The sequence below is a fragment of the Haemorhous mexicanus genome, chromosome 5 (assembly GCF_027477595.1).
Source record: "Haemorhous mexicanus isolate bHaeMex1 chromosome 5, bHaeMex1.pri, whole genome shotgun sequence".
NCBI lineage: Eukaryota > Metazoa > Chordata > Aves > Passeriformes > Fringillidae > Haemorhous > Haemorhous mexicanus.
The window spans coordinates 43759000-43776568 of record NC_082345.1 but is presented as its reverse complement, the minus strand read 5'-3'; the positions used below and the strand labels follow the sequence as shown (position 1 = coordinate 43776568).

The 17569-nt window shown below is 35.1% G+C and overlaps 1 protein-coding gene across 5 annotated transcripts in view; it reads left to right on the top strand.

Moving 5' to 3' along the window:
* Positions 1 to 17239, top strand: part of MON2 (MON2 homolog, regulator of endosome-to-Golgi trafficking) — a 66031-nt gene extending 48792 nt beyond the window's left edge. For 2 of the 5 annotated variants that reach the window (XM_059847002.1, XM_059847004.1), the window contains 9 exons: positions 95 to 238; positions 761 to 778; positions 1044 to 1172; positions 3092 to 3282; positions 9945 to 10005; positions 11254 to 11377; positions 12149 to 12356; positions 13630 to 13712; positions 15597 to 17239. In XM_059847002.1, the coding sequence (XP_059702985.1) occupies positions 95 to 238; positions 761 to 778; positions 1044 to 1172; positions 3092 to 3282; positions 9945 to 10005; positions 11254 to 11377; positions 12149 to 12356; positions 13630 to 13712; positions 15597 to 15760 (1122 nt within the window). In that variant the 3' untranslated portion in view covers positions 15761 to 17239. Of the gene's footprint in view, positions 1 to 94; positions 239 to 760; positions 779 to 1043; positions 1173 to 3091; positions 3283 to 6108; positions 9920 to 9944; positions 10006 to 11253; positions 11378 to 12148; positions 12357 to 13629; positions 13713 to 15596 lie in introns of those variants that run through there. The other 3 variants (XM_059847003.1, XR_009486570.1, XM_059847005.1) reach the window with 3 other exon arrangements.
* The last annotated feature ends 330 nt before the right edge of the window (positions 17240 to 17569 follow it).

Sequence of the window (17569 nt, the reverse complement as noted above, 5' to 3'; positions counted from 1 at the left end):
GGAGTTTTCTGTAGGAGTTCCTTGTACTGATGCAGGTGTTACAGCAAAAACTCAAGAAATATATATTAAACTTCTTTATGTTCTTTTGATAAAGGCTATATGTGTGGGCTCAGAAGGTATGCAGATAATGTATCCTGCAATCTTTGACCAACTACTGGCCTTTGTAGAATTTTCCTGCAAGCCTCCACAGTATGGACAGTTGGAAACAAAGCACATTGCAAATGCAAAGTATAATCAGGTAATTAATTAGAATTCTCACTCGTTTCACTTGGCTGGTTAATCCAATTCAGCTTCAGATATAGGTTGTCCAGCAAGATGCATTTGTTCGGTCTGTAAAAATTTAACTGCATGTTGTGTAAAAGTTTTTTTACGTGCTGTTGTTATCTTCTTTTACTCCCTTTGCATTTTTCTTTGCTTTTATACTTCATATTCCTTCATGTAGGAAAGGTCTGGCTTGGACACCAGACAAATGTGTCTGAATTTGTACAGGAATTAATCTAAAATAATTTGTCCTACAAGAGATAGTAAATTTAAAACAGGGGCATGATAATTTTGAATGGAGAAAATTCCCTCAAGCTGCAGATTTTTGAATTGCACGTGCTGTAAAGAAATGGAACGTGTTCAATAATTCTTTTTATCTGTGTACACTGCTGTTCACTAAGCATGAGCATCTGATTCAGTGTAATCAAAGAGGTAACTATTATGTATGTATTAATTCTTCTTATTCTGTTTGTCCTGCAACACAATGGAATCACACTAGATACAACTATTTGCACCGGTGAGTTAAATTTCCTTAAAGATTGTCCTAATGTAGTTGTCTTGCTTAGACTGCAACATTTCTCCTACTTAAATGTACTTTACTTCAATGTAGAGTACATTTTCTAGCCAGACTATGTTGTATTTGCAGTTTTGTGGCTTGGACCATATTCTTAGCAAACCTTGCATGCATTAAACTGAGAGTTCAGTGCAAAACATACACTTTCTGTTCATTAATTAATGTGTTTTCATGCCTAATTTAGTAATTTACTAATTCCTTTTCCTAGGCAGAATGGGTGGCATTGAATTACGTACCATTTGCAGAGAGATCATTGGAAGTTGTGGTGGACTTATACCAAAAGACAGCTTGCCACAAAGCTGTGGTAACAGAGAAAGTTCTTCAGAACATTATTAAGGTAAAAGTTTGACCTGCATGTGCTCTGAATTTAATGAGCTTATATTGAAAATCATGAGTTTTATTTTCAGCTAGTGTTAACAAACACTTCCTGGGAAGCTTCAAGCTGTAGTAAACAAATTGATATTTTGTGAAGATGAGCAGCAGACAATAATTTCTTTTGAAGCTGAAAGGCTATTTACTAGTCTATTTGTACTCTTCTTAGCTGGGTAATGTCAGCATCAGTATTTCAGTGTTATGATAAAAATTAACAAGCGTGTTAGGCCCCACAATGTTCACCTTTGAAAGTGTTATGCACCTGAGTGTGGTAAGTAGGTGCCTTAGTAAATATGGCATTGAAGGCTAAAGCCCAGTTTCTGTCGACTGGCATAAAAACTTCTGGGGTGTATGCTCTGTTACTTTTGAATCGCTTTTAATGACTTCATGTGTCAATGCAGCTCTGAAATGTTACCTAATATACCTTATAATACATAATAAATGTAGCTAATATACCTTTACAGTGAAATTGCCAAATGCTTCACTTTTTTTGACCATTCAATTTCAGCAAAAAATTTTAGTAAATAATAGAAGCAATTTTTTCCAAAAGTCTGGAAAATAAGAATGTGTCTGACCTGGCTTGTTTGCAATGACTTTGCTGACATCAGATTTTCCTGTATAGAAATTTAGAAACCTGAATGTGTTTAAAACAGGTGATATTATTTGAAATCTGTTATGAATGAAATAGTTGTATTTCAAAGTTAATGCAATTGTTTTCCACTTCTGTTTTAATGGGATTGGTGAAACTGATAAAAATACCACTTTTTTGCAACATTTGCAGTTGATAACAATAGAATCTATTGTGATATATAAAAATGCTTTAACATTTATTTTTCATGTTTCTAAAGCCCATGTTGGTTTTGGAATTAGATTTGACACATATGACCAAAAGCAGCAGGGAAAAAAAGTTCTGTTTATCTCTAGGGTTAGATTCTAGCTGTCATAATTTTTTGCCATAGAGAGTTAATTATAATTGACTCCCTTATGAGAATCAGAGTGAATCTTTCCTCCTTTTGCTTTCCTCAAATCAGAGACTAAAGTCATGGGAGGCATACATACAGTACCTGAATTTAGTCGTTATGTATTCGAAAAGTCAAGCAAATGATTGGTTTTCCAACAAAACAAAAAACTTACTCTCAGGTTCTAAAGTTTGACTAACAATATTAAAAAGAATGCATATATGTGTAAATAGTTCATATGCCTAATGTTGAAAAATTTATTAATGACTTTGTTTTATAGATACTGAAGATGACTTTCTATCTAAAAGACTTAAAATTTGCTGTGCTTTCATCTGCTTTACATTTGAGTTGTATTGTAGCCTTTATCTTAGAATTTCACTAGCTGTTCTTACTTTCAAATTTCATGTGGTTTAACAGTCAATAATGACCAGATTTCTTCAGTGTTTATGTTCCAGTGTTTAAAGTTCAACTTTACTAGGAAAAATTTAAATGCAATGAGGCTTTTTCTTTACTGTGGAAGCACTTGGGATGGCTTTATAGGGACTGAATTCTTCAGAATACACTTGTGGTAACAGACTGCCTGCAGTCTCTTATGTGTTAGGAAAGCCCATTTGTCAGACTTAGCAGAAATGATGGATGGCAATACAGAAAAAGAAAATTAGTATATAATTTCATAGTATAAATGATAATGGATCAGTTCTGACTTCTGACCTTGTACTTGGATACAGACCTTTGCTTTAACCAGCTGGTATATGAGAAATCCTCTTGAGAATTGCATTTGTTAAAGGCCATCTCATATACTAGCAAAAAAGGTAGGGATTGTGTATTGCCATCTATGACAGTGTCCTCCAAGATCTTGTGCAGAAACTTGCTGTAATCTTAGATTTGAGCAACTATAAATTTTGTTTTGACTTTCCTTTTGCAGACACTTAGAATACCTCTTAGCCTGAAGTACTCGTGTCCTTCTGAAAGCACATGGAAGCTAGCTGTGTCCTCTCTTCTCAAAGTTCTCTCCATTGGACTGCCTGTTGCAAGGCAGCATGCATCTTCTGGAAAATTTGACAGTATGTGGCCAGAGCTAGCAAATACTTTTGAAGACTTTTTGTTCACAAAAAGGTAAACACAACTTCCTTTTTTTTATTTTTAAAGGAAAATATTCATAAGTAATTTGTTCATTATATGTGTTAGTAGAGCTATTTGATATATGAAAATTATTTTAATAAATGATGGAGAAGAAGTAACCAATCTGCCTACTTCAAAAAGCTCTACTTTTAGAAAGTAGTACAAAAAGCTTCAATCAAAAGGTGAAGTGTAAGAGCAAGAACGAGCTCAGCTGAACTCTCAATATACGGCATCGTCTTTCTGAACAGGACAGGGAGCTCTGTATGGACTCCCAAGGATGTTTATTCTAGATTTGATAAAGAGTTGCTGATATGTACACAAATTGTTCATTTCTTCACTTTGAACAGAGTTGCAACACATATTTTTTTCTAATGAACAGCGTTAACTATATGTATTCGTCCTGAATTCCATCTTGAAATACTCCACTTACTGTGAATTTTTGAAAATTATTTAGTACACTGCTGTTCACTTAGAAGCCCATGGTTATGCTGTATTTGTTTCTACCTAAGATAAATTGACTGCACCTTAATAATTAACTACACTTTATTTATTATACTCTTTGAAAAGGGTAGCTAAATAGTCATATTTAGGACTATAAAGATGGACAGATTCCTCTCAAGAATGAAACACATTCTCAGTCTAGAATGGGCAGGCTGAGAAAGTCCAGAAGTGAAAAATAGTAATGATTGGAGACAGTTTAATCATTGAATCGTAGAATGGTTTGAGTTGGAAAGGCTTTTAAAGATCATCTAGTTCATAACAGCCTGCCATGGGCAGGACACCCTCCACTAGACCAGGCTGCTCAGATCCCCATCCAGCCTGGCTTTGGATCTGTTTGTTCAAACAAAAGACTATAACATTAACAAAACATTGTAAATTTTCAAAATATAATAAAAGCTTGTTTCAGAGAAGAATTTTCTTGTCCCTTGGCAATGGGTAAAAACTTGTTTCAGTACAACAAGATTTTCTAGGTTAGACACTAAGGGAACCTTTTATTCTAAGGAAGTTTAGGTATTTTGGATAATTGCTTAGGAGTGGTATGGAATTTCCATCTTCTGTAAACATCTGTAGGCAAGCATCTTTTAGGAGTAGTTTAAGTTTATCTAAGAGTGTTTTAGAATAAAGAACAAGGTGGGACATGAAAAATATAATTCCCTGATTTTCAGTAACAAATAAATCTTTCTTTTTAACAGAAAACAGTAAGGTTCTTCAGTGCCTTACACTAATATGCTGTGTGTTTAGTTTTGAAACACACAAAAGTCAGCAATCAAACACAGCTGTATTTACTAATGACGGATAAATACCAGCTTGCCCAAAACAAACAAGCAAACAAAAAAAAATAAAAAGCAATGAAAATTTATTTTAGAGACATATCCATTAGTGGAAATGTGTAATAATGAGTGGGTTTGGAATATCATCAATAGGACTACATGGCAATCAGATGAAAGACCTTCCTATTGTTTTTGCATTTACTTGAAAGAAAATTCTATTAAGTAGGAGGACCTTAAAATAGAAAAGGTCATCCATGATGGCATAAAAGGCACTTCAATCATCCAAGTTTTTATTTTATACTTCACTGCTTCTTTAATGTAAAATAATCTTTGCAGTATCTTGCTTGGTTTTCTTTCAACTGCAGTTAGTATTCTTGCTTCAATTCTGCGACAAGCAGTCCACATCAGTTGTTGGGTGTACAGAATTCAAATGAAGTTTTTTCAGGTTATTGTAGAATAATGTATGTTCACTTAAAAGTTGCTTTGGAAATACATATTACTACTCATTGTAATTTAATTATTCCTAAATATTTGCAATGCAAATTAAACATTTCTGTTTTGCATATTCGTAGCTGAACAAGACTAGTACTGCTACCGCTTCCTGGTATTAATTGTTCATAAATTCAGGGAAGCAAAATTATCCAAGCTCTTTAGTGTAATTCAGGATAATCCACTATCATCTGCATGACTTTTTGGCCAAATCTGTTTGTCTATAACAACTATGTTTCATTTACTGTGAACGATTTATACTTTACTTGAATATTATTTCAAACGTAGAAATTTCATCTTAATGTGTTACTTGCTAGAAGCTATTACTCTTTATGTTAATTCTAATACCTTTTGTCATTTGTCATGTATGAACAAATACTCTCTGGAGTTGGAAGAAAAAATAGTACTTGTTGGAATATTTATGATGCCTTTTGATGTCTGTCTTGACTTAAGTCCCTTTTGCCTCTCTAGCAACCAGAGTGTATACTATAATTTAACATGCAAAATGTGTTTTGGAGAAAATTTTTTCATCCTAATTAAAGGTGTCTTTAGAAAAGTGTAGGAAACTCTTTTTTTCACTTAGAAACTTTAAAATTTAAATTAATTTAAAGCACTAAAAATAGGCTGGTATATTGTAGAACCACATGGCTACAGCAAGATAATTTGACCTGTTAGTGTAATTAATGACCACTATCATTATGCTTTCCAGGCTTGTTGTGAGTAGATTAATGTTGCTTATGTAGTTGTATTTTGTGTGGCTACAGAATGTCTGGGGTTGGGGTTTTTTTACCTCCCTAATGCTCATCTTTTTCTAAATAGCAGTTTGCCTTCCAAGTGTATGGTTGTCCTACATACAGTTAGAGCCTTGTCCCTTGGTATCTCTAGGATAGATAGATAGACTTTCTGCTCTATCAGCCTGAGTCTTGTGCCTCTAAAAAACATTAAAGCTGAAAAGGGAATATATCTTCCTTATGCCACTAGTCAGGACAATTAGTAATAGCAGTCATTTCTCATTTTCTTCATCCTCCTCGTTCTCCTCCTCCCCATATTACTACTGAAGCATATCTCTCTCGCTGATGCAAGGAGGGCTCTAGAGCTAGCTGTGGAAGTTCCCCACATTGAGGTAATGCTCTTCTGATTTCCTTTGCTAAAATCTTTCTGCACTCTGTGCAAGATGCTATGAGACTACCCTTGGCAAGTAAGGCAACCTGTCCTTTTCGATTTGAAATTTGCTAAATTGTGTCTTCTAGTGGTTTATAATTGCAGAATACTTAGTCTCTTAAATTTGTAGTCGTTCCACTTGTAAGGAAATTGAATTCAGAATTTTCAAATTTAGTGTATTCTTTCAATTTTTTTTTGTAACTCTAACAGAAAACATATACTAGTCATAGTGGTGCCTTATTCCAGGGTAATTTGAGAGAATCTATTCACTGTTTTGAAAATAACAACTAAAAATTATTGCTGAGTTGACATGCATGTCATCCTTCAGGTTGCAGGGGAAGGCAGTGAGAATGTACTTTCCAACTATCCATATTATTCCTTTATTTAAGGACAGCCAGGTGGTTTTGATGTGTTTCCTGATTTATTTATATTAACAATGAGCTGTGTTTTTTAAAATTCTGAAACTACTTGGATTTTTGTCCATAACACCAAATCAATTAACCAAGCCACAGCTGAGAAGAGGAGAGTGGTTTTAGTTAGATTTGTGACTTGCAAACTTGAATTGGTTTTAGTAACCCTGCTGAACTTGTCCAAGTGGCTTTACTGCAGCTGTGAGTCAGGTCATCTCCGGTGGCTTTCCAACTTGCAAATGTGTCACGCAGGACAGGGAGGTTATTAAGTTAGGTGCAGGAGTGTACAAATTTTACTAAGGCCAGCATGGATTGAAAAGGTTCTGAAGCACAAAGAATTTGGGAAATACAGTTCAGTTGACCCCCCCCCCAACCCCGCAACAGGCTGACAGCAAGACAGAGTAACCCCATTACTGCATTAGCTGGATTTTTAGCATTCTCTAACATGTCATCCCTTGTAACAGGAATAGTTAGATATATACAGTTAGACCTGAATATGGTTAGAACTGAAAATCCACTTTCTTACGCTGGCATTCTGTAATTTTTCCTAAGCTCTTTGTTTGAATGAAACTGGAATGTTCTGTCACAAAACCCCCTTCCTTTTCTTCCTTCAGTCTTGATACATTGTCATACTCCACACTTTTCACTACTAAATGTTCTGTGCTGTTGTCTGTCCAGGCTATAAGCAAAGCTTGGTAAATGGCTTCCTTTTGTATCTCCTCTTCAAACCTTTATTCTCCAAGCCTGACTTAGCACTGCTGGGATGGTTCTAAATATGAAACATCTGCATCTCTGTAAGCTCACAAAAGGCTTAATGCAGTCAGTCTTCCTAGCAACACTGCATAACAGATTTGATTAGGTTTTTTTCCTTTAGCTTTCATTAAAATACGCCAGTGCACGTTGCCTTATTTTTGTAGGCACGTTCTCCAAGTTTCTACCTGTCTGAGCATTGGGGAGAAAAATTAAATTATTTCACTGATGTTCTAAATTTTTAACCAATATTTGAAGCATTTTTCTAATCTAACTCATAACTCTTCTAGTCACTGTGGTCCTAGAAATTGTATGTGTAGGTAGCCTAATATTGCTTCTGGCATTGAAACCGAGTTGGCATTGATTAGACAAGAGGCCACTGTAGTTTGAACCCTTTAAACTAAAGCTCTGTGAATAGCTGTATTTTAAAATAGTGTCCCACCTCTGTCTTTTGGCTAGGAACAGAATTTCAAGCCAGCTATGGGGCTAAATGAGAGAGGATACTCAATGATGTTTAAAAAGTACAAAGCACAGCAGAAATTGTCTCTGCAGCTTTGTACAACAAAATCTCAAATATAGCCAGGAGATCCCAGGTAAATGAAAAAGGAATATGTTGCTGTCAGAGCATTAATGCCGTCCAAGACAGAGGTTTCAGCTTTAAAAAAAAAAAAAAATTATAGCAAACTACAGCTGAGGTGACTCAATAATCTTGATTTTTGTCATAAATCAAGATGACATTTAAAATTAATACATTTCATATAACTTAATTTACACAAAATTGTCTTCCAGTAAGAAGCTGGTGTGTTTATTATTTCATATTGTTCTTCTTTCCCAGAGGCTTTCATAGAAGCACGTCAAGCCATTATATACAATAAAATTCACCGAATATGTGTGTGTGTCTATATATATAATTTATTAGAGCAGAAGTCTATCCTCACACGAGGGAATTAAATCAATACTTTCCCAAAAGATGCTTCTGTGCAGAGTGCTGTGCACAGCAGGGCTCCGGGTGCTTGTTAGGTCTTTGCTCTTGGCTCTGAAGCCCTCCCTGTTCAGTGGGGAGGGGCTGGGGGCTCTGTACTGAGGAAAGTTGCTGCATCACACTCTTATCTTTCCTGGCTCCTGACCCTCCGGTATGGTTTGGGTATGTTGTGCCAGAACAGCAAAGCATTTGGCCCCTAGATAGATCCACATAGACAAAAACCTATTTACTTGGGAATAATTTGCTACATGAACAAGAATGTACCATAATCTTTAGTAGGTAAGGTAGATCAGGTATGGATGACTGGGCAGAAAAGCCTGACACCTCTTTAGGTAAACCTCAGCTCAGAAACTGAGTCATAAATTAGAAAGCCTCAGACTGAAATCTTCCCATGTATTTCAACATGACCTGCATTTCTGTGCATCATAATAGCCTAAATTATTATCAAAACGTTTTGCATACTTAACAACTCTGTGTTTTAGAAAAGCTACTGATTGAACAGCTACTTAATATTTTATTTTATTCTATGTTTTCAACATAAAATTCCAAACTTTCTGACTCCCTAATACACAACCCAGTAATAAATACAATAGTTTAATATTTTATTCTTTTATTCATACATGTAACACATGTCCATTTCGTAGATAAAGTGATCTAGACTTTATCTGCATAAAGTCTCTTTGAGGAGCAGAGATATATTTATTTTTCAAGCAGAAACATTGGTACATACGTAAAACATTCCTAATTGTCAAAACTGAAAATTAGCTGTAGATGTGAAGACTGATCTTCAGTGTGTTATGCAAAGTATTCAGAAGATGGGGAAAAAAAGCCTCTCTCAGAAAAATCTTCCTCATCTTTGTCAGCAACATACAGGAGCACTGGAAGAAAAAAATCACGCAAAACATAATGTCTGTCAGCAAAACTAATCAGATTTGAATGAGATTTCAAAACTTTCAAAGTTCTTAAACTTGCATTAAAATTGGCAATGGGACACAGGAGGCAGGCCCAGATGAGCGCCCTTATGAGGACAAGATTGGCATAGGTCCACAGTCCTATCCTGGGCAGCTACCTTGCCTGTGAGCCTGTGCTTAGCTCTGAACTACCCATCACAGGGTCTGTTGAATCACTTCTGGACATTTCATCTGAAAATAAATTCATAAATAGATATATATATCTATCTAATGGAAGAACTACCAAAAGTTCTAAATTTCTACAAAACTATTGTTTATAAAATGGGTTTTTCTTCTAATAAAATTTATTAAGAATGAGAACAAATACATCATTTCAGTTAGCAGGGGAAAAGGACATGGTAATATCCCATTAATGAAAAATGTTTCATTAATATAGAAGAAAATGTAAAATTAAAAAAAAAAATTAAGATGTACCATTGAACTCAAAAGTATTTTTCTGGCATAGTGAGTGAAAAGACTAGGTTGCTCAAAGCCCCCATCCAACCTTACCTTGTGATCATTAGTCATTACCATATAGTAGTACCAACTTGATGCATGTAATAACTGTAAATGTAATGCACTTTCCCATACATATCTCCTCATGTTGTAAATTTGAAGTATAATGCAGTATGTTTATTTTTAGTACACCTCCTGATAATCTCTCAATTCAAGAATTTCAGAAGAATGAGAGTATTGATGTTGAGGTAAGGAGCCTAAAACAAATAATACTGTTAAAATTAACAAGTTAGTGACATTCAGAAGTCGCATTTTGTTCTGAAATAATTTCTTTAAAAGTTACCATTTCATTACTTTTTCTGTGATACTGTTTTCATTTTTGAAAACAAGACAGGAAATTCATAGGTCCAGAATTCAGCTGCTTCCAGGTGATGCAAAAAGTAGGAAGTGGGATGCCAAAAACTATTTCTTGTCATCTCAGCTTCAAAACAGTATAGACTGGCTAAACCAGAATGCATTTCTGACTCTGACTCATTGTGTATCCTTATTTATTATGTTATTGCTGAACATTTACACTGGTAATTGTAGACCACAGGGAAAGCTGACAATTAAACCTGAAATGAATGCCTTCTGTGTTGAGGGGGCGGTCAGCAAAAAGTAATTTTTTCTTAGACATTGTTACCCTTAAGATGTGTTCTCTATACTGAGAAGCTTTGGCATAAATATAGAAATTATGTGTAGTTTGTGCAACACAGAGATTGCTGTATGTTTGGTTGAATAAAGCTGAAGAAAATTAGGAGAAGATGATACCTGAAGTAGAGAAGGACTTCTTTCCTTTCACTCCAGGATAAGAAAATGTGGCAGAACAGAGATTAGGGTACAAAGCAAAGGACGTTGCAAAGAAAACCTGGCAGTATCTGTGGTTTCATCACCTGACATCTTTCCAGAGGGGTGGCTGGAACACAAAAATACCTGGATGAAAAGTGAGAGTGGTTCTGCTTGCAGTGAGCAGAACTCTCAAATCTAATGCGTTAATTTATGGAGCTCTAAACCTATTTTGTTCCTGAATGGAAGCATCAAGACAAGGATAAAGAGCATTTCTGTTAATGTGTACTGCCTTAAGCTCGTTTAGATAATTAACACACTTGTTCTGCTTTGCAGATATCACATTGTCAGGGATGGGTATGTGTGTTAATGTCATAGAGAGGATATTGAATTGGGGTTTTTCAAAACCATAAATTCAACTTGAAGAATATACTTCAAATGTCATTTGAAATCTCATCAGAAACTCTGGCAAAAGTGGCAGGGGAAAGGTTTTTGTTTCAAGAGTAATGTCCCATGCAAGACCACACTTTAGGACATATCTGCAAATTTTAAATGCTAGCAATAGAAGATTTTGTGATGTCTAATTAGGTCTTTCTCTCTTGTTAAATGTTTCTTCATACTAGATTTACAGTATTTAGAAAATCTATATAAATATATGTAATTTATTTTAGGTGGTGCAGCTTATCAGCACAGAGATACTGCCATATGCTAATTTTATTCCTAAGGAATTTGTTGGTCAGATAATGACTATGCTCAATAAAGGCTCAATACATTCTCAGTCATCCTCCTTTACAGGTATGGTATCTGAATGACAAAAATTACAGTGTTGAAATCTATGAGAAAATAATTAAAATGTTGAGTGTGCTTATTATGATAAAGACTTGAAGTTTCCTGGCATGTATTCAGTACAGACTCTTTGATATCCAACTTTTTAAATAAATTATATTTTTTGGAAGTTGCCAGGCTTTCCTTGCAATCTTTAAAAAATTACTTCCTTACTGCTTGGACAGTATCATATTGAACCTGTGTTACTTTCTACATAGTTTATTTTCCTTTGTGCCAGTTCTAATAATACTTTCAGACAATTGTAAGACAGACATCCCATTCTTAAAACCTAAATGACCTTAGTGTAACTATATGGTGTACCTAGCCAGAGACCTTCTCTGCCTTTAAGAAAAAACATTTGTAGGGGTTTTTGGAAAGATGAAAAAAATGAACATAAGCTGTTACATAGAAAAATACTTAAATGATACAGTTCCAAATATGAATATTTATGATGTAGGATTGTTTGCTGGTTTTAGATGATTTCATGTATTTTATAATTAAAGCAATGTCAGGTATATGATATGTTACTGAGAACATGTCATAATTCATCTCTTATGTTCACAACTGTTGTGATTTTTGCACAGTCATTTTTTCTTAGAATGTATGCTTAATATTTGTTCTTATCAGTGTTAATATTTTTTTAATTCTGGAGTGATAACCTTTTCTCAGCATATAATAAGCGGATTGAAATGCAGCACCATGCACGCTGCACAATTGAAATGCATCATTTTACTTTGACAGAAGCCGAAATAGATATTCGAATGAGAGAAGAGTTTTCTAAGGTGTGTTTTGAAACACTGCTCCAGTTTTCATTCAGTAATAAAGTCACAACTCCTCAAGAAGGCTACATCTCTAGAATGGCACTTTCTGTGCTCTTGAAAAGGTCACAGGATGTATTGCATCGCTACATAGAAGATGAGCGATTGAGTGGCAAATGTCCTCTTCCACGGTATGTGCATTGTCTTTAGAAAATAAAGGTATTACCAGGACTTTATGCAAAGAGGTTTGCATTTAAAATACCACTTAGTCATGAAAAAATGAGGGGAGTAGGAGAGAATGAAATTTAAAAGGCAGGAAAATGTTTAGGGGAAGATATTTCAAAGAAAATGCTGGTACCCAATTTTTTTTTTTTAAAAACCTCTAAGTAACAACAGAGGTTTTCTGTGTTGTATTCTGTGTTGTTAAAACAGTTTTCAGTTACTGAAATATTTCTGATATTTCTAGCATTATATTTCTGAAATCTGATTTCCTTTTATTCCCATTAGAGCTATGTGTAGTTTCTAAATTGAAAGGTGAGTAGAAGCTCCTCAAAAATAAAACATCCAAACAGCAATATTGTGAATCATTACTCAGTAATTGTTCTTGAAATGGAAAAAATAGATCAGAAAACTAAGAAATTCTTTAAAATGGGAACTTACTTGAAATTTACTTCGCTTCTGAAGGTTTTGATCATGAATGTGGAAATTGATTATCTTTGTTAGCCCTATCATGTACTTTGATACAAGTGTATTGGTTTCCTCTGGGTTTGGATTGAAGGCACTTGAGACGGTAGTTCATGTTTGGACTCAGGCGTTTATTATTTCCTATCAGTGAAACAGTCTCACAACCATGAGTTCAGCAACTTTTCATTAGCAAGGCACAAAATGGCTAATAATCTCTTGTTACAAGGTCTTTTAAGACTAAACTATCTAATTAAGAACTGACACATAGATTATTTTCCCTTTTAACCCAATAACTGATCCCTGGAAGCCCACAATGCAGGCTTTTCTGTCCAATTACACCCAAACCCAAGAAGAGGAAGGTAAAGAAGAACAACCTGTATCCACCCTAAAACCTCCATCTTGCTTCATATTTATTTCTATATTCTAAAATCCCAGACTCTAAGTTTTCCACCCTGTGATACTACTCACTTCTAGGCAACTACACACCCATAATCCCAGTACTATCAATCAATTTTGGAAGCCTTCTTCACAGCCTCAGGTCAAATGTCGTGTTCTCTGGTGGGTCTGTGCCTTTAAACACAGAAATTTTAAAATTCTCAGCATCCAGGATTCCAACAAGTGTTTTCAGATTGAGATTTGTATGGTGTTACTGTTTTCAGTATCAAAGTTAAAGCTGTCCTAGATGAGACAACAGCAATGATAGTGGGGAACTTTTTCTATAAAACTTACGTTCCTGAAACAAAAATGAGTAGTTGACTATTTGCATTTTTTCATTTGTAGGCAGCAAGTAACAGAAATCATATTTGTTTTAAAAGCTGTCAGTACTCTCATAGACTCACTTAAAAAGACTCAACCTGAAAATGGTAAGTTATTGTTAAATAACATTATTCCAAACAAGGTAACATTATATCTGCTCCAAGGATCTATTTATAATTTCTTTTAGTAGTGTTCACAGAAATTTGAAAGTGTAATCTGTAAGAGTCAGTATTCTGTAATTCTCTGTATATGTAGGTGACAGGTGGATGGCAAGAAACACCCCAAAGTTTTTCTAATATGACTAAAAGTATAAGGATATAAAAGTATATGTTTAATAAAAGAGAAAATTCAATTCATGGTGTCAATTTATGGTGTCTGTTATTAGATAAAGCTTAGTGTCTTCTGAAAACAAAGAAAAAGCCCTGTTCCATAAAATATTAATGGAATTCTTAGAATTATGAAGCCTGGCTAGGCTTTTCCTTCTCGGGATACCTTTTTAGGTTGTTATGGATCATGTTCATATGGGTGCACTCTGCAGTTAAAGGGGTGCACAAGTTAAATTCATGGACAGGCTGGTAGATGCTTACACTCATAGGCTTGCTTTCCCTTTCTTCCTGTAGTATTATTTTCTGTTCCCTGGACTGAGCTTAGGTCATTGATGCCTGAGTAAAATGTTGACAGATTTATTTAAAGAGCTGAATCAAATGAAAGACTTCAACTTCATTTATAATTACCTATCCTTTTCCTCCTATAAACTGCACCTCTGGTATGTGTGGACAGTTCTTGCCAGGAAACTTATTCATGAGTCTTGGTTAAGTCCATTGTATTGGACTCTGAAATTCTGACAGAATTGTGAATACAACATTTCCCTCTACCTCCTCTGCTTTTGATATTAGGAGGAACAGAAAAAACCCCAACCTTTTTAATCCTGAAACAAACAAACAAACAAACCAGCCTTTCCAGAAAAAAGCAGGCAGGTGTGTTTCTGGAAAGAGGCAGTGCCTCATGTGCATCATCACTGAGCAGCCAGAATTATGATGATGTGCTTTCCACGGTTTCATGGCCAAAGTGTGCAGGTAGAACTATGCCAGGATGCATAAAGCCTTTTGGCTAACCCTGAAGCTAACTGCAGTGGTACTCTGGTGGGTCTTCCTCTTAGAGGAGCAGAGAAGCTAACTCAGCTGGACTGTTCCCCAGGTCGCTCTTCCTGCAGTGAAAGACATTCTTCCCCTGGTCCATGTGCAGTAGTGCTTGCCAAACCTCCCACACACTTTCTTGGAGAACTACTGGACAAATCGCAGAATCATCTCACTCCCACTTCTTCTACCTTTTAATAATTTTATTAATTTAAGATAATTCATAATGTCTGAAGCCAGGGGTTTGTTCTCTTTTGAGAGCTGAAACAGAAATAACCAAGGAAGTGACATTATAATAAGAATCACGCTATACTGCTTAATTTTTCTTGGTGGACGAACAAAACTTTACCATGGATATTTTTTGTCTTTGTCCGGTGTTTTTACCTTTGCTTTCTATAGCACTTGTAATCTGAAATGGTCTGAAGTCAATAGAAAGTCTCATTGCTGGCAGTTTTCCAAAAGTGAAATGTGCATCTAGTTCAATTTTCTGTTAATAGCTGAGGAAAGCAGGCAGAAAATTCATGTATTGCAGATTGAAGTATTATCAGTTAAATTTGTCAGTTCTTCATCCCAAAGACACAGTGAATGACTCCTATGTAGAAACACATGTGTGTAGCACTACTTTAAGGATATTATCCCATATGGCCTCTGGCTGCAGCTGCAAAAACAAATGGTTCTGCTGCAGAAATCCTGGCCCATATCTGAGTGCCCTCCGTGGATGCTGTATTGTAGCATTAAGTAATTATGTTTAGGATACTGTGAATCTGCCATTACTTAGAGGTGTTGGAAAAAAATCTCTTGTCAGTATTTGGACAGTGGTAAGTGATTCTGGCTCTGTTCTTTTCTTTCCTGCAGTTGATTCTAGCACATGGGCACAAGTTATTGCCTTGTACCCGACTTTAGTAGAATGTATCACCTGCTCATCCTCAGAAGTGTGCTCTGCTTTGAAGGAGGCACTGGTTCCCTTTAAGGACTTCATGCATCCACCAGCAGCCAAGGTACAGAATGGAGAGTCTTGACCCCATAAAACTTCTTTTTTTATTCTTGAAGGGAATATCCAAAAATGTTTGCTCCTGGGTGAAGTTTCTCTGAGGAAATCTCTTGTGACTAGTACTTTGGCAACCAGTGCTGACTGCCTCTTAACTGTACTAACAAGAGCTCAGTAAGTCGTGAATACAGGCTTTATCTCAAAGGTTCCAGAGTGAGTAGCAGTGCAAACCTTTCATAAATTTAATTGACTAGTTGGAATCATTTATAATCTAATGTACTTGCTACAGTATCTTGAAGTGGTGATTGAAAAGTGGGCTTATGTACAGCTTGTTGTGTATGTGTTAATGATGTAATTAAAAATATTTCAATTCAGTCAGATTTATTAGGCTGGTGTTTTGCACCCTTTTTTGAAGTACGAATTGTACTAAAATTTTATGCAAGATGGTACTGTAACATTCCATATATCTGTAACCAGCCTTTGTAAACAAAGGGAACTGATATACTTGTGTGTATAATAAATGGTACAGTTATGTATAAAATAGTTGCATTTATTATTTAAATTCTTTAAAAATATTGATAATGTCAAATGCTTGAAAATGTATTTATTATGAATAAGTTGTATGCTTGCATTTTTACTTACAGTTTGCCTTCTAAATTGCCAGATATGCTCATTCATATCTGATCATGTTAGTTTTTGCTTAATTGAATGTATCTTCTTTGTGGCCATTGGACATCTGCAAAGGGTCATATAACAAAAGATTGAAGCAAGCAGTCACAGTCTGCTGATCTCAAACTTCAGAGTAGTTGACCTGAAATAAATTTGAATATGCACAAATCCACTGTAGCACTTCAACACTACCATACCTCACTTCATAATAAATTTGTTTCAAGATTTTTGTTCTACTTAACTCTATCCATTTTTGCAGTTGCAGCCTTGCTTTAAAAATAAAACAAACATATTTGAGGGTTGTTAGCCTTTTTGGACCTTGGCAAGTATCAGAGTCTTTGAATCATGACCCAGGAAAGGCAAGTTCAAATATCAAAAATACTTGGCTGTGATATTTTTTTCAATAATTTTAAGTGTTTTGTTTTTAATGTCTTTTCAACCCAAACGAATTGTTCTAATCTTTTAATTATAAATTGTGTCTGAGAAAAACCATGAGAAGTGTATTTTTGAAGACAGATAGTTAGAAATTCAGTAAAATTTGTCATTAAATAAATGTGAATTTGTTTTATTTTAACATAATACACAATTGAAGCAAACCACTTTTAATAGCATTGTTTTTAAAGTTTGTGATCTAGCATTTAAACTCTTATTTAATGAATTGTGATTTCAATAATGTTTCACCTGTATTCACATTTTTAATCTGTGATGTGAAAGCACAAAGGCCAAATGTGGGGGGAAAAAAAAAAGGACAGGTGCCTTTCTTTGGATTTCAGAGCTTACCTTTAGGGTTTTATTTCTTCAAGTCTTTTGTAGATATTAAAAAATTGTCATGCATAAGAAATGGTATTACATCTGTTTGCTTTGCACTTTCCTCGCTCAAGGAACACTGATTGGTACATGTGAATAAGTGTAAAAGCTGTAGAAGCTTCAAGCTGAAGGTGTGATGAACTGGTCAGGGTTACCCTGCATTAATAATGTTCTCCAGGCAGTTCTTTGGACAGCTTGCTCCCACAAGTCTCCAGTTTATGGTCCTTTTTAAAAGCTTTCTGTTTCAAAGAATGGGAAATATTAAAGAGGCTTCAAGACCTTGCAGATTTCTGTGTGACCAAAGTTGCATGGGAAATAATTGTCAAACCTGAATAGTTTTCAGAAAATACACAGTTTACATTAA